This window comes from Ranitomeya variabilis, chromosome 5, assembly GCF_051348905.1.
Source record: "Ranitomeya variabilis isolate aRanVar5 chromosome 5, aRanVar5.hap1, whole genome shotgun sequence".
NCBI classification, from domain to species: domain Eukaryota; kingdom Metazoa; phylum Chordata; class Amphibia; order Anura; family Dendrobatidae; genus Ranitomeya; species Ranitomeya variabilis.
The window spans coordinates 590,121,956-590,145,855 of NC_135236.1; the positions used below are offsets into that span (position 1 = coordinate 590,121,956).

Sequence of the window (23,900 nt, forward strand, 5' to 3'; positions counted from 1 at the left end):
GGCGTCTCTTCAGAAGATACCGCCAAATGGTGCACGGGTTTGCGCTCCCGCAAACGCCGATCAATCTGAATTGCCATTGTCATGGACTCATTCAGACCTGTAGGTGCAGGGAACCCGACCATAACATCTTTAACGGCATCAGAAAGGCCCTCTCTGAAATTTGCCGCTAAGGCGCACTCATTCCACTGAGTAAGCACAGACCATTTACGAAATTTTTGGCAGTATATCTCAGCTTCATCTTGCCCTTGAGATAGGGCTATCAAAGCTTTTTCAGCTTGAATCTCCAAATTAGGTTCCTCATAAAGCAACCCTAAAGCCAGGAAAAACGCATCCACATTGAGCAACGCAGGATCCCCTGGTGCCAATGAAAATGCCCAATTTTGAGGGTCACCTCGCAGCAAAGAAATTACAATCTTAACCTGCTGGACAGGATCTCCTGAGGAGTGAGGTCTGAGAGAAAGGAATAATTTACAATTATATTTGAAATTCAGAAACCGAGATCTATCTCCGGAAAACACCTCAGGTGTAGGGATTTTAGGTTCAGAAATAGGAGTATGCATAACAAAATCTTGTAAATTTTGAACCTTCGTAGCAAGATTATTTAAACCTGCAGCCAAACTCTGAGGATCCATCTTTAAACAGGTGAGCTCAGAGCCATTCAAGGATTATAAGGAGAGAAAGGCAAAGGCAGTAATTAGAGCTGAAATACAACTGATCCAACTATGGAGCAAGCATAGGGAAAAAGAAAAAAAAAAAATTTACAGACTTCTTTTTTCTCTCCTTTCTTCTGCCAATAAGTTTAACACCGGCCGGTCATACAGTCATGGTTCCCAATGGCAAGGGAACGTAAGAAACATATAAATAACGAACGAGCTCTCGGGTGATGGAAACTCGAGTTGACCGTGAGCTAAATCTACCACACAACTAATAGTAGCCAGGGAGCATACCTACGGCTTCCTAGATGCCACGCGCCAGCCGGAGGACTAACTACGCCTGGTAGAGGAAGAAACAGACCTGGCTTACCTCTAGGGAAATACCCCAAAAGATGATAGCAGCCCCCCACATGTAATAACGGTGAATTAAGAGGAAAAGACATACACAGTATGAAAGTAGATTTAGCAAAGAGAGGTCCACTTACTAGATAGCAGAAGGATACAAAAGAGGACTTCACGGTCAACTGAAAACCCTTTCAAAAACCATCCTGAAATTACTTTAAGACTCCTGTGTCAACTCATGACACAGGAGTGGCAATTTCAGCCCGCAAGAGCTTCCAGCTACAGAGAATTACAAAAACTGCAAACTGGACAAAAGGTACAAAACAAAAGGACAAAGTCCACTTAGCTGATCAGCAGACTAGTAGCAGGAACATGCAACCGAAGGCTCTGGTTACAATGATGACCGGCAAGGAAATGACTGGAGAGCAAGGCTAAATAGGAAACTCCCAAACACTGATGGAAGCAGGTGAACAGAAGAAGCAAAGTGCAAACAAGTCACCAGTACCACCAGCAACCACCAGGGGAGCCCAAAAAGCGGATACACAACAAATAGGATACTGCAAAGGCTCCAAGAAAAAACCACAGCGCCTGGCAAACTCCAAGTCCATCAAATTCAGGGCAGCGCCTGAATCCACAAATGCCATAACCGAGTAGGATGACAAAGAGCAAATCAGAGTAACAGACAAAAGAAATTTAGGCTGTACAATACCAATGGTGACAGACCTAGCAAACCGCTTAGTGCGCTTAGGACAATCAGAGATAGCATGAGTGGGGTCACCACAGTAAAAACACAGCCTATTCTGATGTCTGTGTTCTTGCCGTTCAGTTCTGGTCAAAGTTCTATCACATTGCATAAGCTCAGGCCTCTGCTCAGAGGACACCGCCAAATTGTGCACAATTTTGCGCACGCGCAAACGCCGATCAATTTGGATGGCCAAGGACATTGATTCATTCAGACCAGCAGGCATGGGGAATCCCACCATAACATCCTTAAGGGCTTCAGAAAGACCCTTTCTAAAAATTGCTGCCAGGGCACACTCATTCCATTGAGTAAGCACAGACCATTTTCTAAACTTCTGACAATATATCTCCGCTTCATCCTGACCCTGACACAAAGCTAGCAAAATTTTCTTTGCCTGATCCACTGAATTCGGTTCATCATAAAGCAATCCAAGCGCCAGAAAAAACGCATCTACATTAAGCAATGCAGGATCTCCAGGCGCAAGGGAGAATGCCCAGTCTTGAGGGTCGCCACGCAACAAAGAAATAATAATTTTTACTTGCTGAATGGGGTCACCAGAGGAGCGGGGTTTCAAAGCAAGAAATAGTTTACAATTATTTTTGAAATTCAGAAACTTAGATCTATCCCCAGAAAACAAATCAGGAATTGGAATTCTAGGCTCTAACATCGGATTCTGAACTACATAATCTTGAATGCTTTGTACCCTTGCAGTGAGATGATCCACACAAGAGGACAGACCTTGAATATAAAAAAAAAATGGGTTCAGAACTTCTCTTATCCCTCTTTTGAGATGCATTAACACTTTATAGGCCAGCTGTACTGTTATGGACCTGGTGGTTAGGAGCACCCGGAATGACCTGATGAGTAAACTCAAAATCGGAACTAGCTCTGGGGAGGTTGGAACTCTGCTGACCGCAAACTCTACTCCTATCACACAAACTAGAAATAGCCGTGGAGCGTACCTAACTCTCCCTAGATGCCTCTTCACAGCCTAAGAGCTAACTACCCCTAAAGATAGAAATAGAAGCCTAACCTTGCCTCAGAGAAATTTCCCAAAGGTAAAGGCAGCCCCCCACATATATTGACTGTGAGTTAAGAGGAAAGTCACAAACACAGGAAAGAAACAGGTCTTAGCAAAGGAGGCCAGACTTCACTAAATAGTCAGAGGATGGAAAAGGAAACTATGCGGTCAGCATAAAAAACTACAAAAACCACGCAGAGTATGCAAAAAGACCCCCACACCGACTCACGGTGTGGAGGTGCAACACTGCACCCCAGAGCTTCCAGCTAGCAAGGAAATATCATGATAGCAAGCTGGACTAGAATTTAGCAGTACTAAGAAATATATTCAGGCAGCAGTAACAACAAATGAACTAGCAGGGACTTAGCTTCTGCTGGAGTAGACAGGTCCTCAGAGAAGTCCAAGAGAGATCTGAACCAATACTGATTGACAGCTGGCATGAAGTAACGATCTGAGTGGAGTTAAATAGGGAAGCCAGCATAGCAATAAACGAGAGCAGCTGATAAAGCCAACCTCAGTGACCAGCAGTTCCGCTCGAAGCCACCAGAGGGAGCCCAGGAGCAGAACGAACCAAAGTACCATTCATGACCACAGGAGGGAGTCCGAGAACGGAATTCACAACAGGTGGTGCTCTAAAATCTTTTCACCCACATGGTGGTCTGCTGTGCCCCTCTTCCTGAAATTCATCTGGAGGTTTTCTTTTATCCCCCTGTCTTTTTAAATTTAATGTTAAAATTTTATCCTTGTCATATAATAAAGAATTCTTTTTATTTCACACCATTTTATTCTTCATTTCTTTCAGTCACTTTACACTGTCATGAAAATCTCATGCAGTTTTGTGTTATTATGCAGTATTAAATTGCAGGCCAAAATTTAATAGGATAATGGGATTAGTTGACAGCCTGGGACACTTTGCCCTCCTTTCCAGAATATTAACATCAGCTTGCGAAAATTATGAGGGACCCCATTCCGCATCTCATTGTGTCCTGGTTTTCAGACTGGACGGTCAGATCATGGCACCATTAACATTGTAAACCAGATGTCACAGAGATAGATTATGGCATGGGACAGTGTTACTAATCTTCACTTCGGACAGATGAGGAATATCGTTGTTTATTTATTTATTTTTTTTATAGGAGCCAATATGCGTAGCCTACTACCAGTCTGAGAATACCAGCTCCCAGCTGTTTGCTTTAGCTTGGCTGATTGTCCAAAATAGCCACGCCAAAGATGTCAGCTGAGAGTTGCAGCCCACAGCTGCCAGTTTTGCCTGCGCTGGTTATAAAAAATAGAATAGACCCCACGTCTTTTTTTTTAAATGCATTTATATCACAGGCGTTGGTTGATGAATACTGCCATCAGCAGCACCTGCTCTCGCTGTTTTCAGTGACAGCAGGCGTAGGCTGATGGGAGTAGTACTCTCTCATCAACCGAAGGCCTGTTTCAAGTGGTAATATTTTTACCACCGTTCACAGCTGCTGGCTCATGCTGACAGTGTGGGAACTGCCAGTGTTTCTCACTCTGCCATGCAGATGACAGCTTAGAAAACACCCGATGTTCAGAGTGACGAACACTAACAGTAACACAGACTGTTCGGGTTCGCCCATCTTTACTCTCAAGACAAGGAAATTAAGTTGAATAATGCACTTAGTAATATATGGGTACGAGACACCTCCAAAGATTCCATTAGAATAACACTTCCAGAGATACTCAGTCTCTGTACTTGAAGGTAACAACAGCCAAAATAATTAAGAATAGATCAAATGTTATTATTACTGCAATACATTAACTAAAAATTAAAAGATCAAGCATAAATGTATCACAATATGTAGTGAACAGGTTTACAGGGTCTTTAAATATAATCACTAGAAGTTCAGTAAGGGCAAGTAAATACTACGCTATATTAAAACCATAAAATCATGGAACTAAAGAGCAAATAGTGCCAAATTATATGTGTATATCTAAATGAATTTTTTTATTCCTAAAATAGCAATTAAGTAGTAAATTAAAATTATAAATAAAATGGCAAGTGTAGGGTATTTTGCCAAAAAATTATTATTTTTTAGATGGTAACAGTTGTATGTCATGGTAAGTGAGGGCGATCTAGATAAATTTCTGTATTTCACAATATAAAGTGCAAGTGCCTATTGCTTTCCAGAACTCTAAATGTAATTCAGCCCCCTATATCATCAGGAAGGTTACCCAACGAACAGAAATCAAACAAGGGATCCAGAGGAAGCAGGGTGAAAAGCGTATTATGGCTCAGCACACGTGGTTCCGCACCATTTCAAAGAAAGGTTTTCTAATATGTCCTGATCTCCTTTCTCAATTTTGTGACATCCTCATTGTAATGTCTTAAGATTACTATTATCATTGGAATTTAGATGATTTATGCACTAACACTTTATCTATCTTGTTTACTATTATTATATTTGCATAGTTGCTCTTGGCACTGGGATATTAGAGGAGTTAAGCATTAGCACCTTATTAATCTTTCTAACAAAGACATGTTGCTATACATGGGATGATTTTGAATATATATATATATATATATATATATATATATAAATATATATATTCATATATATATATATATTCTGAATATTTTTTTTATTTCATTTATGGAGTTGTATTGCACCCTATTGGTCTCTTTGGGATTATTTCCCATGGGAACCCACTCTCGGATTTCTTATTTGACTAAGTGCATGCATATTACTGCTATTTATGGATCTATACAGTACAGACCAAAAGTTTGGACACACCTTCTCATTTAAAGATTTTTCTGTATTTTCAGGACTATGAAAATTCTAGATTCACACTGAAGGCATCAAAACTATGAATTAACACATGTGAAATTATATACTTAATTTCAGTTGTTTTGCACTTTTTTGTTATGTCTTATATTCTAGGTTCTTCAAAGTAGCTACATTTTACTTTGATGACTGCTTTGCACACTTTTGGCATTCTCTTGATGAGCTTCAAGAGGTAGACACCGGGAATGGTTTTCACTTCACAGGTGTGCCTTGTCAGGTTTAATAAGTGGGATTTCTTGCCTTATAAATGCGGTTGGGACCATCAGTTGTATTGTGCAGAGGTCTGGTGGATACACAGCTGATAGTCCTACTGAATAGACTGTTAGAATTTGTATTATGGCAAGAAAATAGCAGCTAAGTAAAGAAAAACGAGTGGCCATCGTTACTTTAACAAAAGAAGGTCAGTCAGTCTGAAAAATTGGGAAAACTTTGAAAGTGTCCTCAAGTGCAGTGGCAAAAACCATCAAGTGCTACAAAAAAACTGGCTCACATGGGGACTGCCCCAGGAATGGAAGACCAAGAGTCACCTCTGCTTCTGAGGATAAGTTTATCCAAGTCACCAGCCTCAGAAATCGCAGGTTAACAGCAGCTCAGATTAGAGACCAGGTCAATGCCACACAGAGTTCTAGCAGCAGACACATCTCTACAATACCTATTAAGAGGAGACTTTGTGCAGCAGGCCTTCATGGTAAAATAGCTGCTAGGAAACCACTGCTAAGGACAGGCAACAAGCAGAAGAGACTTGTTTGGGCTAAAGAACACAAGGAATGGACAATAGACCAGTGTAAATCTGTGCTTTGGTCTGATGAGTCCAAATTTGAGATCTTTGGTTCCAACAACTGTGTCTTTGTGCGACGCAGAAATGGTGAACAGATGGACTCTACATACCTGGTTCCCACCGTTAAGCATGGAGGAGAAGATGTGATGGTCTGGGGGTGCTTTGCTGGTGACACTGTTGAGGATTTATTCAAAATTGAAGGCATACTGAGCCAGCATGGCTAGCACAGAATCTTGCAGCGGCATGCTATTTCATCTGGTTTTCGTTAAGTTTGACCATCATTTATTTTGCAACTGGACAATGACCCCAAACACACCTCCAGGCGGTGTAAGGGCTATTTGACCAAGAAGGAGAGTGATGGGGTGCTACGCCAGATGACCTGGCTTCCATAGTCACCAGACTTGGACCCAATCGAGATGGTTTGGGGTGAGCTGGACCTCAGAGTGAAAGCAAAAGGGCCAACCAGTGCTAAGCATCTCTGGGAACTCCTTCAAGATTGTTGGAAGACTTTTCCCAGTGACTACCTCTTGAAGCTCATCAAGAGAATGCCAAGAGTGTGCAAAGCAGTCATCAAAGCAAAAGGTGGCTACTTTGAAGAACCTAGAATATAAGACATAATTTCAGTCGTTTCACACTTTTTTGTTAAGTATATAATTCCACATGTGTTAATTCACAGTTTTGATGCCTTCAGTGTGAAAGTACAATTTTTATAGTCATGAACATCAACACAATGGAAGACCAAAGAAAAATCTCAGGCAGGGGAAGTGATAATTAAAATTGTCTTTATTTAATATAAGTGACAAATGATACACAAGATAATTATTAAAAGTGTGCACACAAAAGAATGATATTTTATGCCAGACTAAGTATAAAATATAAATAGAAAGATAAAATAAATATATATTTCATATAATCCAAGACCAAAGATGGTTAATTAGACCCAAGCAAAGTATATAATAGATAATATATTATCTCCAATAAAAAAGGTTCTATCCGTACAAAAAAATGGATACTTAAAGTGCCAATAGATTGTGCAAAAATGCAAATAACTTCAAAAAAGTGCAACAGTATTTGATTGTTTCCATATAGGAATAAAGTGCAATGTGATAAATGACAAAACCAAATATGTGCAAAAGAAGTATGGAAAAGAGCCGTATATATTAGTGCTCAATAGGGGGCTATATACACTCACCGGCCACTTTATTACGTACACCTGTCCAACTTCTTGTTAACACTTAATTTCTAATCAGCCAATCACATGGCGGCAACTCAGTGCATTTAGGCATGTAGACATGGTCAAGACAATCTCCTGCAGTTCAAACCGAGCATCAGTATGGGGAAGAAAGGTGATTTGAGTGCCTTTGAACGTGGCATGGTTGTTGGTGCCAGAAGGGCTGGTCTGAGTATTTCAGAAACTGATGATCTGCTGGGATTTTCACGCACAACCATCTCTAGGGTTTACAGAGAATGGTCCAAAAAAGAAAAAAAATCCAGTGAGCGGCAGTTCTGTGGGCGGAAATGCCTTGTTGATGCCAGAGGTCAGAGGAGAATGGGCAGACTGGTTCGAGCTGATAGAAAGGCAACAGTGACTCAAATCGCCACCCGTTACAACCAAGGTAGGCCTAAGAGCATCTCTGAACGCACAGTGCGTCGAACTTTGAGGCAGATGGGCTACAGCAGCAGAAGACCACACCGGGTACCACTCCTTTCAGCTAAGAACAGGAAACTGAGGCTACAATTTGTACAAGCTCATCGAAATTGGACAGTAGAAGATTGGAAAAACGTTGCTTGGTCTGATGAGTCTCGATTTCTGCTGCGACATTCGGATGGTAGGGTCAGAATTTGGCGTAAACAACATGAAAGCATGGATCCATCCTGCCTTGTATGGAGCATCTTTGGGATGTGCAGCCGACAAATCTGCGGCAACTGTGTGATGCCATCATGTCAATATGGACCAAAATCTCTGAGGAATGCTTCCAGCACCTTGTTGAATCTATGCCACGAAGAATTGAGGCAGTTCTGAAGGCAAAAGGGGGTCCAACCCGTTACTAGCATGGTGTACCTAATAAAGTGGCCGGTGAGTGTATATTAGTGCTCAATAAGGGTAACTATACCAATAAACATTCTGAGGTAGATCAAAAATAAATGAACTGATAGGAGGAATATACCTTTAAGGTCAGTCTGGTCTTTAGAGTGTGCGCACCCCACACTTTGTATTCTGTATATTCGTGTTATATATTTGCACTATATATGTATGTGTACTCTATTACTCTATTTTTCATTCATTATTGTTATTTATAATTTTTTTTAATTAATAATTTTGACCTATTTTTCTGCGTGTTTCTAAGGCGGATACCGCTGCACTATTTACTGGTGTGTCATTCTGACTATTTCACTTATTATTATCTTTCCCAATTTATTTTACTTACATATATGATTTGTCATTATTCTATTATTTTTTGTTATTTATTTATTTTTATTTGTGTACTAATTTTTTCCTTATACTTCCCCCACTTTCCTATTTATCCTATCTTTTATTTATTTTATTTATCTTTTTAAGTAAAGGGGTTATGATGGCATGTTTAAATGAGGAGGGAAAGATACCTGAAGAAAGAGAGAGGTTAAATATTTTAGTCAGGTGAGTAGTGACCACTGGTGAGAGAGACTGCAGGATATGTGAAGGAATGGGGTCACTGTTGCAGGTTGTAGGCCGAGCAGAAGTGAGGAGCTTGGAAACTTCTTCTTCTGAAACAGGCTCAGAGATGTCTAGTGAGCTTGAGGTGCGGCAGGGAAGGGGATCCAGGCACTGAGGAGATTGCGCTGAGATATCTTGATGGATGTGGTTGATTTTTTCTAAGAAATAAGTGGCCAGATCCTCACCGCTGAGGATGGTGATGGGGGCCTGTACTTTAAGTTTCAGGAGGGAGTTTAAAGGGAAGGTGCCATCAAAAAAATTTTTTTTACAGCAATTGTAAAAATGTAAAGAATTAATGTTTAAATTTTCTTAAAAAATATTTTCATTTGTTTATAATTTAGTAAAATATGAAAAATAATTTGAAAAGTTTTGGAATTTCCACTTTTAAACACTAGGGGGAGCAGCTGCTGAAATTTCAGAAAAACCTAGTGTACAACTAGCTCACATTACTGCACTGCAGTAATTATGGGCGGAGTCTGCTGACGTGTGTGATGTCACTCCTCTCCTTCCCTTCTATGTGTTTGCTAAGGGATGAGAGGATTCAGGAACCCAGTGAGCAGCCATTTTGTTGGTGACTGCAGAGTAAGGCTGCCGTCACACTAGCAGGATTTGGTCAGTATTTTACCTCAGTATGTGTAAGCCAAAACCAGGAGTGGAACAAATAGAGGAAAAGTATAATAGAAACATATCCACCACTTCTGCATTTATCACCCACTCCTGGTTTTGGCTTACAAATACTGAGGTAAAATACTGACCAAATACTGCTAGTGTGACCGCAGCCTTATACTGACAAGTAGACAGTCACCGAGGATGGCAGGCAGCAAGGATTCTGGGAGATATGTGGTGGAGGGAGCAGGGTGACAGCAGCACAGAGTATTTCAGGAGAGCAGTGTGCTGGTCTATGGGGGGCACCCTGTTCAGTGCGCGGAGCAGCCAGGGATTGTACATAGAGCGCTGTCTTTTATACACATGGATGGGCCGTCTGCTCCACAGAAATCCAGGAAACATTTCTGCGGATTGATGGCCTGTTCTGATCCAGACTCTGCATGCAAAGACCCCATTCCCCTCCTCAGATCCTGTCTTCTCCATCCTGTCCTGGCGATGTGTGAAAGTGAGACAACAGACGCAGTCCGGGGTGACGCTGGGAAGGAAATGTAGCCATATAGTAACGATAAAAATGAGACCCCTCTCTTCAGCTGCCTCACCAGCCCTGACTGCACCTAACTGGAGGTCATGCTTCCCCTCTATTACCCCAGACCCGCGTGCAGGTGCTCAGCCAGAACCACCATAGAATGGGCCCGCTTTCTGAAGATAATACGGTCATAGTGTTCTCACATAATACCGCCATATAGATCTCACATAATACTGCCATATAGATCACACACACAATACTATCAAATAGATCACACAATACTGTCATACAGTTCTCACATACCACCATATAGATCACACATAATACCGCCATATAATTCTCACCTAATACTGCCACATAGATCACACATAATCCCACAATATAGTTCTCATATACCACCGTCATTTAGTTTTTACATCATTCCACAACACTGATCAAACATAATATTGCCATATAGATCACATATAATACCGTCACATAGATCACACAATACTTGGCGGCATAATGTGTGATATTATATATATTATAATATCCCGGCATAATGTGTGGTCTTTATGGGAGTAATATGTGATAAATATATATATAGCGGCATTATACGTGATCCATATGGTATTGTGCTGCTCTAGGGAGGTGAGAGACGTATGGTGGAAGGAGCAGGGTGACAGGAGCACAGTATTTCAGGAGAGCAGTGTACTGGTCTATGGGTGGGAGGGTGTGCTCACACTCACACGCTCCCAACTGTATACTTATAGCCTTTACTGGCTATTAAAATGGGGGACACCCCCCCAAAAAAAAGACGTGGGGCCCCCTATAATTAATAACCATCAAATATTATGCAGACAGCTGCGGGCTTACATTAATAGCCTAGGAAGGGGCCATGGATACTGTCCCCCCCCAGGCTAAAAACATCAGCTCTCAGCCGCCTTTTACATGCGCCTTTTCTGGTGCTTTGCCTGGCAATTTCCACTTGCCCTGTAGCGGTAGCAAGTGGGGTTCATATTTGTGGGGTTAATGTCACATTCATATTGTCCGGTGACATCAAGCCCACGGCTTAGTAATGGAGAGGCGTCTATAAGGCACCCATCCATTACTAATCCTATAGTTGTATTGTAAATAAAGACTCGGCCAGAATAAAGTCCTTTATTAATCTTTTTTAAACCATACCGAATGCGTAATCCTCGACTCCCTCATCTCCCACAGCAAAAATAATAAACCACAATGGGGAAAGACACGCAGGGGGGAGAGGAGTGCATAGGAGAGGATTAGATACTGACTGCTGAGCCTTGTATCTAATCCTGTCCTGTGTGATACCGACAGCTGAGCCGTGTATCTAATCCTGTCCTGTGTGGTACCGACAGCTGAGCCGTGTATCTAATCCTGTCCTGTGATACCGACTGCTGAGCCGTGTATCTAATCCTGTCCTGTGTGATACCGACTACTGAGCCGTGTATCTAATCCTGTCCTGTGATACCGACTACTGAGCCGTGTATCTAATCCTGTCCTGTGTGATACCGACTGCTGAGCCGTGTATCTAATTCTGTCCTGTGTGATACCGACTGCTGAGCCGTGTATCTAATCCTGTCCTGTGTGATACCGACTGCTGAGCCGTGTATCTAATCCTGTCCTGTGTGATACCGACTGCTGAGCCGTGTATCTAATCCTGTCCTGTGTGATACTGACTGCTGAGCTGTGTATCTAATCCTGTCCTGTGTGATACTGACTGCTGAGCTGTGTATCTAATCCTATCCTGTGTGATACTGACTGCTGAGCCGTGTATCTAATCCTATCCTGTGTGATACTGACTGCTGAGCCGTGTATCTAATCCTATCCTGTGTGATACCGACTGCTGAGCCGTGTATCTAATCCTGTCCTGTGTGATACTGACTGCTGAGGACACAGTACACGGGACAGGATTAGCTACCCAGGACAAGATTAGCTACACAGGACAGAGGTAGCAGTGGTAGGTGTATATAGAGGCAGGTAGCAGTGGTATATAGAGGCAGATAGTGGTATACAGAGGCAGGCAGACAGTGGTACACAGAGGCAGGCAGACAGTGGTACACAGAGGCAGGCAGGCAGTGGTACACAGAGGCAGGCAGGCAGTGGTACACAGAGGCAGGCAGGCAGTGGTATACAGAGGCAGGCAGGCAGTGGTATACAGAGGCAGGCAGGGGTATAGAGGCAGGCAGTGGTATACAGAGGCAGGCAGGGGTATACAGAGGAAGGCAGACAGTGGTATACAGAGGCAGGCAGACAGTGGTATACAGAGGCAGGCAGACAGTGGTATACAGAGGCAGGCAGACAGTGGTATACAGAGGCAGGCAGACAGTGGTATACAGAGGCAGGCAGTGGTATATAGAGGCAGGCAGTGGTATACAGAGGCAGGCAGGCAGTGGTATACAGAGGCAGGCAGTGGTATACAGAGGCAGGCAGTGGTATACAGAGGCAGGCAGGCAGGGGTATACAGAGGCAGGCAGGGGTATACAGAGGCAGGCAGTGGTAGACAGAGGCAGGCAGGGGTATACAGAGGCAGGCAGGCAGTGGTATACAGAGGCAGGCAGGCAGTGGTATACAGAGGCAGGCAGGCAGTGGTATACAGAGGCAGGCAGGCAGTGGTATACAGAGGCAGGCAGGGGTATAGAGGCAGGCAGTGGTATACAGAGGCAGGCAGGGGTATACAGAGGCAGGCAGGGGTATACAGAGGAAGGCAGACAGTGGTATACAGAGGCAGGCAGACAGTGGTATACAGAGGCAGGCAGACAGTGGTATACAGAGGCAGGCAGGCAGTGGTATACAGAGGCAGGCAGACAGTGGTATACAGAGGCAGGCAGACAGTGGTATACAGAGGCAGGCAGACAGTGGTATACAGAGGCAGGCAGACAGTGGTATACAGAGGCAGGCAGTGGTATACAGAGGCAGGCAGGCAGTGGTATACAGAGGCAGGCAGTGGTATACAGAGGCAGGCAATGGTATACAGAGGCAGGCAGGCAGGGGTATACAGAGGCAGGCAGGGGTATACAGAGGCAGGCAGTGGTAGACAGAGGCAGGCAGGGGTAGACAGAGGCAGGCAGGCTGTGGTATACAGAGGCAGGCAGACAGTGGTATACAGAGGCAGGCAGACAGTGGTATACAGAGGCAGGCAGACAGTGGTATACAGAGGCAGGCAGACAGTGGTATACAGAGGCAGGCAGTGGTATACAGAGGCAGGCAGTGGTATACAGAGGCAGGCAGGCAGTGGTATACAGAGGCAGGCAGTGGTATACAGAGGCAGGCAGTGGTATACAGAGGCAGGCAGTGGTATACAGAGGCAGGCAGGCAGGAGTATACAGAGGCAGGCAGGGGTATACAGAGGCAGGCAGTGGTAGACAGAGGCAGGCAGGGGTATACAGAGGCAGGCAGGGGTATACAGAGGTAGGCAGGGGTATACAGAGGAAGGCAGACAGTGGTATACAGAGGCAGGCAGACAGTGGTATACAGAGGCAGGCAGACAGTGGTATACAGAGGCAGGCAGACAGTGGTATACAGAGGCAGGCAGACAGTGGTATACAGAGGCAGGCAGACAGTGGTATACAGAGGCAGGCAGACAGTGGTATACAGAGGCAGGCAGACAGTGGTATACAGAGGCAGGCAGACAGTGGTATACAGAGGCAGGCAGTGGTATACAGAGGCAGGCAGTGGTATACAGAGGCAGGCAGGCAGTGGTATACAGAGGCAGGCAGTGGTATACAGAGGCAGGCAGTGGTATACAGAGACAGGCAGGCAGGGGTATACAGAGGCAGGCAGGGGTATACAGAGGCAGGCAGGGGTATACAGAGGCAGGCAGTGGTAGACAGAGGCAGGCAGGGGTATACAGAGGCAGGCAGGCAGTGGTATACAGAGGCAGGCAGACAGTGGTATACAGAGGCAGGCAGACAGTGGTATACAGAGGCAGGCAGACAGTGGTATACAGAGGCAGGCAGACAGTGGTATACAGAGGCAGGCAGACAGTGGTATACAGAGGCAGGCAGTGGTATACAGAGGCAGGCAGTGGTATACAAAGGCAGGCAGGCAGTGGTATACAGAGGCAGGCAGTGGTATACAGAGGCAGGCAGGCAGTGGTATACAGAGGCAGGCAGGGGTATACAGAGGAAGGCAGACAGTGGTATACAGAGGCAGGCAGACAGTGGTATACAGAGGCAGGCAGACAGTGGTATACAGAGGCAGGCAGGCAGTGGTATACAGAGGCAGGCAGACAGTGGTATACAGAGGCAGGCAGACAGTGGTATACAGAGGCAGGCAGACAGTGGTATACAGAGGCAGGCAGACAGTGGTATACAGAGGCAGGCAGTGGTATACAGAGGCAGGCAGTGGTATACAGAGGCAGGCAGGCAGTGGTATACAGAGGCAGGCAGTGGTATACAGAGGCAGGCAGTGGTATACAGAGGCAGGCAGGCAGGGGTATACAGAGGCAGGCAGGGGTATACAGAGGCAGGCAGTGGTAGACAGAGGCAGGCAGGGGTAGACAGAGGCAGGCAGGCTGTGGTATACAGAGGCAGGCAGACAGTGGTATACAGAGGCAGGCAGACAGTGGTATACAGAGGCAGGCAGACAGTGGTATACAGAGGCAGGCAGACAGTGGTATACAGAGGCAGGCAGACAGTGGTATACAGAGGCAGGCAGTGGTATACAGAGGCAGGCAGGCAGTGGTATACAGAGGCAGGCAGTGGTATACAGAGGCAGGCAGTGGTATACAGAGGCAGGCAGGCAGGAGTATACAGAGGCAGGCAGGGGTATACAGAGGCAGGCAGTGGTAGACAGAGGCAGGCAGGGGTATACAGAGGCAGGCAGTGGTATACAGAGGCAGGCAGGCAGTGGTATACAGAGGCAGGCAGGGGTATAGAGGCAGGCAGTGGTATACAGAGGCAGGCAGGGGTATACAGAGGTAGGCAGGGGTATACAGAGGAAGGCAGACAGTGGTATACAGAGGCAGGCAGACAGTGGTATACAGAGGCAGGCAGACAGTGGTATACAGAGGCAGGCAGGCAGTGGTATACAGAGGCAGGCAGACAGTGGTATACAGAGGCAGGCAGACAGTGGTATACAGAGGCAGGCAGACAGTGGTATACAGAGGCAGGCAGACAGTGGTATACAGAGGCTGGCAGTGGTATACAGAGGCAGGCAGTGGTATACAGAGGCAGGCAGGCAGTGGTATACAGAGGCAGGCAGTGGTATACAGAGGCAGGCAGTGGTATACAGAGGCAGGCAGGGGTATACAGAGGCAGGCAGGGGTATACAGAGGCAGGCAGGAGTATACAGAGGCAGGCAGTGGTAGACAGAGGCAGGCAGGGGTATACAGAGGCAGGCAGGCAGTGGTATACAGAGGCAGGCAGACAGTGGTATACAGAGGCAGGCAGACAGTGGTATACAGAGGCAGGCAGACAGTGGTATACAGAGGCAGGCAGACAGTGGTATACAGAGGCAGGCAGACAGTGGTATACAGAGGCAGGCAGACAGTGGTATACAGAGGCAGGCAGACAGTGGTATACAGAGGCAGGCAGACAGTGGTATACAGAGGCAGGCAGACAGTGGTATACAGAGGCAGGCAGACAGTGGTATACAGAGGCAGGCAGTGGTATACAGAGGCAGGCAGGCAGTGGTATACAGAGGCAGGCAGTGGTATACAGAGGCAGGCAGGCAGTGGTATACAGAGGCAGGCAGGCAGGAGTATACAGAGGCAGGCAGGGGTATACAGAGGCAGGCAGTGGTATACAGAGGCAGGCAGGCAGTGGTATACAGAGGCAGGCAGACAGTGGTATACAGAGGCAGGCAGACAGTGGTATACAGAGGCAGGCAGACAGTGGTATTCAGAGGCAGGCAGACAGTGGTATACAGAGGCAGGCAGACAGTGGTATACAGAGGCAGGCAGACAGTGGTATACAGAGGCAGGCAGACAGTGGTATACAGAGGCAGGCAGACAGTGGTATACAGAGGCAGGCAGTGGTATACAGAGGCAGGCAGGCAGTGGTATACAGAGGCAGGCAGACAGTGGTATACAGAGGCAGGCAGACAGTGGTATACAGAGGCAGGCAGACAGTGGTATACAGAGGCAGGCAGACAGTGGTATACAGAGGCAGGCAGACAGTGGTATACAGAGGCAGGCAGACAGTGGTATACAGAGGCAGGCAGACAGTGGTATACAGAGGCAGGCAGACAGTGGTATACAGAGGCAGGCAGGCAGGAGTATACAGAGGCAGGCAGGGGTATACAGAGGCAGGCAGTGGTATACAGAGGCAGGCAGGCAGTGGTATACAGAGGCAGGCAGACAGTGGTATACAGAGGCAGGCAGGCAGGAGTATACAGAGGCAGGCAGTGGTATACAGAGGCAGGCAGGCAGTGGTATACAGAGGCAGGCAGACAGTGGTATACAGAGGCAGGCAGACAGTGGTATACAGAGGCAGGCAGACAGTGGTATACAGAGGCAGGCAGACAGTGGTATACAGAGGCAGGCAGACAGTGGTATACAGAGGCAGGCAGACAGTGGTATACAGAGGCAGGCAGACAGTGGTATACAGAGGCAGGCAGACAGTGGTATACAGAGGCAGGCAGACAGTGGTATACAGAGGCAGGCAGTGGTATACAGAGGCAGGCAGGCAGTGGTATACAGAGGCAGGCAGACAGTGGTATACAGAGGCAGGCAGACAGTGGTATACAGAGGCAGGCCTACAGTGGTATACAGAGGCAGGCAGACAGTGGTATACAGAGGCAGGCAGACAGTGGTATACAGAGGCAGGCAGACAGTGGTATACAGAGGCAGGCAGACAGTGGTATACAGAGGCAGGCAGACAGTGGTATACAGAGGCAGGCAGACAGTGGTATACAGAGGCAGGCAGACAGTGGTATACAGAGGCAGGCAGTGGTATACAGAGGCAGGCAGGCAGTGGTATACAGAGGCAGGCAGTGGTATACAGAGGCAGGCAGGCAGTGGTATACAGAGGCAGGCAGGCAGGAGTATACAGAGGCAGGCAGGGGTATACAGAGGCAGGCAGTGGTATACAGAGGCAGGCAGGCAGTGGTATACAGAGGCAGGCAGGCAGTGGTATACAGAGGCAGGCAGGGGTATACAGAGGCAGGCAGGGGTATACAGAGGCAGGCAGTGGTATACAGAGGCAGGCAGGCAGTGGTATACAGAGGCAGGCAGGCAGTGGTATACAGAGGCAGGCAGTGGTATACAGAGGCAGGCAGGGGTATACAGAGGCAGGTAGTGGTATACAGAGGCAGGCAGGTAGTGGTATACAGAGGCAGGCAGGCAGTGGTATACAGAGGCAGGCAGTGGTATACAGAGGCAGGCAGGGGTATACAGAGGCAGGCAGGGGTATACAGAGGCAGGCAGTGGTATACAGAGGCAGGCAGGCAGGGGTATACAGAGGCAGGCAGGCAGTGCTAGGTGGTATATAAGGGCTGGTAGCAGTGGTAGATGCATAAGAAAATAAAAACACTGTATTTACCTTCTTTCCTCTACCAGGAAGTGCTGAGTCATGTTCAGGGCAGAGCAGTGTGACGATCTCCCTGCTCTGCTCTGAACAGGTCGGCAGTGATTGCAGCCTGTAATGTAATACTAAGTACAGGCTGCAATCACCACTCCTTGCTGCAGATACTTACCTCGGACCCTGCTTCCCAGCAGCAGCTTCTCCCAGCAGCAGCTTCTGCCATCGCACACACTGAGCTGTGTGTGCGATGGCAGAGGGAAATAAACAAAATGGCCGCGATCTCCTCTCACAGCTGTGACGCAGCAGCTCAGTGGGCGTGGCCAAGTCACAGCTGTGAGGCAGGAGATGGAGTCGGGGCCCGACCGTTGGCTCCTATGTACATGGCTGCCGTAAGTGAGGTGTGCAAGTGTCGTTCCCAGACACTTACACCCACACTAATGAAAATGGCGGCCTCCAGTGGTGAATGTAAAAGTGAATAAATAAAAAAGTATGAAAGAGGTACATTTACTTTTGTATTAAAAATAATTGATTGTATAATCAATAATTATTAATACAAAAACTAAAATCACGGCACCCTCCCTTTAAGGTTTTAAAAAGTCATTTTGGGTTGTTGGATAGTGAGGTGATGAGGGTGGTGAAGTAGGATTGTTTGACTAGATAAATAGCAGAGTTATAGGTTTGGAGCATGAACATATAGTGGATAAAGTCTTCTGCTAAGAGAGATTTTCTGCACTGCCACTCTGCACACCTTGAGCAACGCTGAAGAAAACGTGTTTGCATAGTGTGCCAGGGCTGCCATTGTCTGTGTTGGGTCTTTCTGCATGTAGAAGGTGCTGCTTAGTCGAGGGCATTCTTCAGTGTATTATTGAAGTGTGACAATGCTAAGTCTAGACAGGAGAGGGAGGAGATGGGGGCTAAAGATTTGTGGAGATTCTCCACAAGCTGCTGGGTATTAATGGTTTGTGTATTCCGATAAGTGTGGTAAGTGGGGGTGTCCCGGGTGAGCAGACAATTCTTGACAGAGAAGGAAAGAAGGTTGTGGTCCGAGAGCAGGAGAGGGGAGTGTTGTGAATTCCGTTCTTGGGCTCCATCCTGTGGTTGCGAATGGTATTTTTGGGAGTTCTGCTCTTGGGCTCCCTCTGGTGGTTTCAAGTGGAACTTAGCAGCTGCACTGCTTTCCCTGGCCTTGTTATTTAACTGGGCTTTTGGCTGTAGTGGATGCCAGCTGTCAATGTTCCTTCCTGTGGATTCAGTCCTTTCCTGGAAGTTCTCTGTTGGCCAGTCCATTTCAGCTTAAGATAAGTTATGCTAGTTTTTGGGTGTTTCCCTGCCTATGACCTTCTGTTCAGTTTAAAGCCCCCGTCTCACATAGCGAGATCGCTAGCGAGATCGCTGCTGAGTCACTAGTTTTGTGACGCAACAGCGACCTCCATAGCGATCTCGCTATGTGTGACACGTACCAGCGATCAGGCCCCTGCTGCGAGATCGCTGGTCGTGTCGGAATGGCCTGGACCTTTTTTTGGTCGTTGAGGCCCCGCTGACATCGCTGAATCGGTGTGTGTGACACCGATCCAGCGATGTCTTCACTGGTAACCAGGGTAAACATCGGGTTACTAAGCGCAGGGCCGCGCTTAGTAACCCGATGTTTACCCTGGTTACCAGCGTAAATGTAAAAAAAAACAAACAGTACATACTCGCCTTCTGATGTCCGTCAGGTCCCTTGCCGTCTGCTTCCTGCTCTCACTGACTCCCGGCCGTACAGTGAGAAGTGAGAGCACAGCAGTGACGTCACCGCTGCGCTCTGCTCTCGCTGTACGGCGGCTCAGTCAGAGCAGGAAGCAGACGGCAAGGGACCTGGACACCGAAAGGCGAGTATGTACTGTTTGTTTTTTTTGGTAACCAGGGTAAACATCGGGTTACTAAGCGCGGCCCTGCGCTTAGTAACCCGATGTTTACCCTGGTTACCGGGTGCTGCAGGGGGACTTCGGCATCGTTGAAGACAGTTTCAACGATGCCGAAGTCGTTCCCCTGATCGTTGATCGCTGGAGAGAGCTGTCTGTGTGACAGCTCCCCAGCGACCACACAGCGACTTACCAACGATCACGGCCAGGTCATATCGCTGGTCGTGATCGTTGGTAAATCGCTATGTGAGACGGGGCCTTTAGTTATGTCTCTTTTGTCCAGCTTGTCATTATGAAATATTCCGGCTAGTTGGAAGCTCTGGGGTTGCAGATTTGCCCCTCCACACCGTGAGTCGGTGTGGAGGTTATTTTTGTAAACTCTGCGTGGATATTTAGTTTTTATACTGAACGCACAGTAGCCTTTTCTTTCTTTGTCTATTTAGATAGTATTGGCCTCCTTTGCTAAAATGTAGTTTAATTTCTGAGTTTGTCATTTCCCTCTTCACTCACCGTCAATATTTGTGGGGGGCTATCTTTCCTTTGGGGGTTTCTCTGAGGCGAGATAGTTTTCCGTTTCCATCTTCAGGGGTAGCTAGTTCTTAGGCTGTGAAGAGGCGTCTAGGCAGAGATAGGAACGCTCCATGGCTATTTCGAGTGTTGGTGTTAGGAGTAGGGATTGCGGTCAGTAAAGCTACCACCTCCTCAGAGCTAGTACATTATTAGTTTTACCCACTAGGTTATTCCAGTGCTGCTCCGTAATCACTTGGTCATATTGGTGATTAATGTCTGTGGAGCTGCCACCTCCTCTGAGCTTGTCCATGATTGGTTTTACCCACCAGGTCATCTCAGTACCACTCCGTAACCACCAGGTCATAACAGGGGAGGTTAGTAAAGTCATGCAGCGAGCTGGGATGGGAGAAAACCAGGTCCAGAGTATTCCCGTCCTCGTGCGTAGGAGAATTAGTAAACTGTGAGAGGCCGAAAGAAGAAGTTAGAGAAAGAAGATGAGAGGCAGATTGGGGATGTTAAAGTCTCCCATGATGAGGGCGGGGATGTCACAGGATAGGAAATGGGTAAGTCAGGTGGCAAAGTGGTCTAGAAACTGGCGGGAGGAGCCTGGAGGGTGACAAACAACCGCCACTCGCAAGGAGAAGGGCTTAAAGAGTCTGACGGCGTGGACTTCAAAGGAAGGAAATGTGAGTGAGGGAAACGGGGGGATGACCTGGAAAGCACATTGTGATGAAAGGAGCAAACCAACACCTCCACCCTGTCTGTTCTCAGGTCTGGTGGTATGTGAAAATTTCAGCCCACCAAACGAGAGAGCGGCAGCGGCGGTGGTGTCTGAACGCTGGATCCAGGTTTCTGTAATAGCCAAAAGGTTAAGGGAATTAGAGAGGAAAAGATCGTGAATGTAAGTTAGTTTGTTACACACAGACTGTGCATTCCAGAGAGCACAGTGGAAAGAGATAGGAGAAGGCATGCACTGAATGTTAATAAGATTAGCAGGGTTTCTATATGCAGCTGGAGGAGAGTAATGTATGCTGGTGGAGGGAGGGCCAGGGTTAGGGGAGATGTCACCTGCAACTAGTAAAAGGAGAAAGAACAGAAAGAGCAGGTGGTGGGATGATTTGAATGAACGTTTTGAGTGCTGCATGGCGGTAGTGCCTGGCTTGGAGTGGGTAACAAATGTCAGTAGAGCCTCAGAGTTATATATGGGATAGCGGAGAAGGGAGGGGTGAATATAGACAGAGTGGCCAGAATGTGTTAAAGGGCGGGCGAGTTGTGAGAAAGCAGAAGTAAGAACAAATAAGAAGCAGATTGATATGATCAATGCATAATGTGGTATGACTGACCAAGAAGCATGATTGTTTGAAAAACTTATGCACCTTACCTGTCTCCTGCCCTGTCCAACTGCCATTTTCTAACTGCCAAGCACTTTAAACTTTTGCACTTAAAATCTGTTGCACACGCGAACCCACATGCGTGCTATCCCAGCCAAGCTAAAAATGTATGAAATGGAGTGACTGCTAGCATCAGGAACCAAATGGTCACAATCAGCAATTAACCAATTAGCATAAGGCCAGAGCAGGCATTACTATGAAGGGTAAACAACCAATGCTGAACAAGGCCATAAAGCAGTGGGACAAAAGGAAAAAGAAAAAAAAAGATAGCTTTGAAAACTTTAAACCAGTGTGATGGATAAAATACCATTTGCAATGTCTGATGTTAAACATCAACACCTGCGTGATTTGATAGAATGTGGCATAATTGATTTTGTTTTTTTAACAGTGAATTACTGGAAATATACAAGCAAACCAGAAAGTTCCTGCTCACTGTTAGCTTGCAAAGTGAAAGTAAAAACTGTGCTCCAGCTGCTAAGGCTAGGTTCACATTACATTAGTGCAGTCCGTTCAGCGCATACTCTAACGGACTGCGCTAACGCAAGTGCCGACTTTGGCACAGCACTAGCGCAGATGGAGCATCTGCTATCTCCATCTGCGCTAGCAGTGACTGACCCGGAAATGCTGCAGCCCGCGTCTCGGGTCCGTCACTCAATGACGGCACATCACCTAGCGCACGCCCATTGTGGGCGTGCGCTAGCGATGCGTCCGACATTGCTTTCTATGGCGGCGTTAACGGACTACGTTACACCGCATTATGCCTCAGTGTAACGTAGTCCGTTTAACGTACAGCCATAACGCAATGTGAACCTAGCCTTACAGACAAGATGCCAAAATCCCCAGCTATAAGAAATAGCAGTTGCAAGCTTTGTTATCTTTGTTCCTGAATAAATACATGTTCACTGTTGAATGGCTGTACAGTATAGAGATTAATTGGCTACCAACAGAAACATGCTGTTTTTGTTGTAGGGCAGTATCTTTGTGTTTGACCATGTTTACCAGTTAATATCTTTGTTGCTAAAGAAAAATTGATCCCATTAATATGATATAACACAATAAACTGTAAAAAAAAGTATTGTATATTACCTGGGATCATTGGCATTGAGCGACTTGCAAAGCTCATTTGCTTTAGAACGGATGTGCTTTGTGGTGATGTTATGTGATCTGAGAGGTTGGTGTCACTCATATATTCCTGCTTCCTTGACAACTGAAAAAGAAACACATGCATATATATATATAAACATATGCAGTATATATTACACAGCAGAACAACAATGCTAGGCTGTCTATATCTGCTGTAGATTTGTTTTTATAAAACAATGCTCTGTTAGATCCATCACGTGATGGACACGAACAGTTGCTGGCAAACCTCACTGACAAAAGATCTTTCAGATCTCACTAGGGCAGACAACTTAACAAAAGATATAAGTGATATAATTGTGTGTGGGGGGGTGATGGTTGCCGTGACAACAGGATGTCAAATAATGACCGCCTGGTCTGTCAGCTACAGTGGCCTGCTGGAGCAAACCATGAGCATCGACTAAAAGGCGTTTTGTTAGTGTAACACTGACCGTTATAATCCATTGCAATGCATTATCAGCGATCAGCGTAACAAAAGTTAAAGTTTCATAGACTAACTAATTAAATAAGTAAAAAAAGTAACAAAAAAAGTCTAAAAATACTTACAAAAAAAAAATTACAAGATAAAGAGCAAAAAAAAACAAGAAAAAAATATTCTACCAATAAATATATATATTTATGTAAAAACAAAAAGTACACAAATTTGGTGTTGCCGTGTTCTGAACGACCCAATCTATAAAACTCACTATTCTCACTATTTAACTCCCTCAGTGAAAAAAGGCACCATATAGTTGTCAGCGGCAAAATTAAAAAAAAAAAAAGCTATGGCTTTCAGAATATAGCGATGCTAAAACAATTATTTTTTCTAAAAAAAAAAAAAAAAATGTTTTTATTCTGTAAAAGGAGCAAAATATTTAAAAAATATATAAAATTGTGATATAGCTGTAATCATACTGACCCAAAGAGTAAAGCAGTCTTATCACTTTTACCACAGGGTGAATGATAAAAAAAATTAAAAAAAATAAAAAATTCCTGAATTTCTGTTTTTTGTTCATTCTGCCCCCCAAATATCAGAATAGAAAGCGATTAAAAAATGCTATTTGCCCGAAAATTATATTAATAAAAACATTTCATCCTTCAGAAAAAAACAAGACCTCAGATGACTGAGACAGCAGAAATATAGAAAAATTATAGCTCTCAAAATATCAGGATGCAATACCCTTTTTTTGTAAAAAGCTATTTTTTTTTAGTGTGTGAAACTGATAGCAGAACATCTCTGGAACAGTGACATGGCTCCCACCATCTGCTGTAATCACACGGACCCGAACAATAAAGCTGTCTTATCACTAATACCACATGAAAAATTATGTAAAAAT

General features: G+C 45.6%; 1 protein-coding gene across 1 annotated transcript in view; it reads right to left on the reverse strand.

Annotated features, from left to right (window-relative positions):
- The window catches only part of DOCK2 (dedicator of cytokinesis 2), a 1,347,187-nt gene that overhangs the window by 140,716 nt on the left and 1,182,571 nt on the right, over positions 1–23,900 (reverse strand). The window contains exon 50 of the mRNA XM_077266018.1: positions 22,531–22,651. Within this exon, the coding sequence (XP_077122133.1) occupies positions 22,531–22,651 (121 nt within the window). The remainder of the gene's footprint in view (positions 1–22,530; positions 22,652–23,900) is intronic.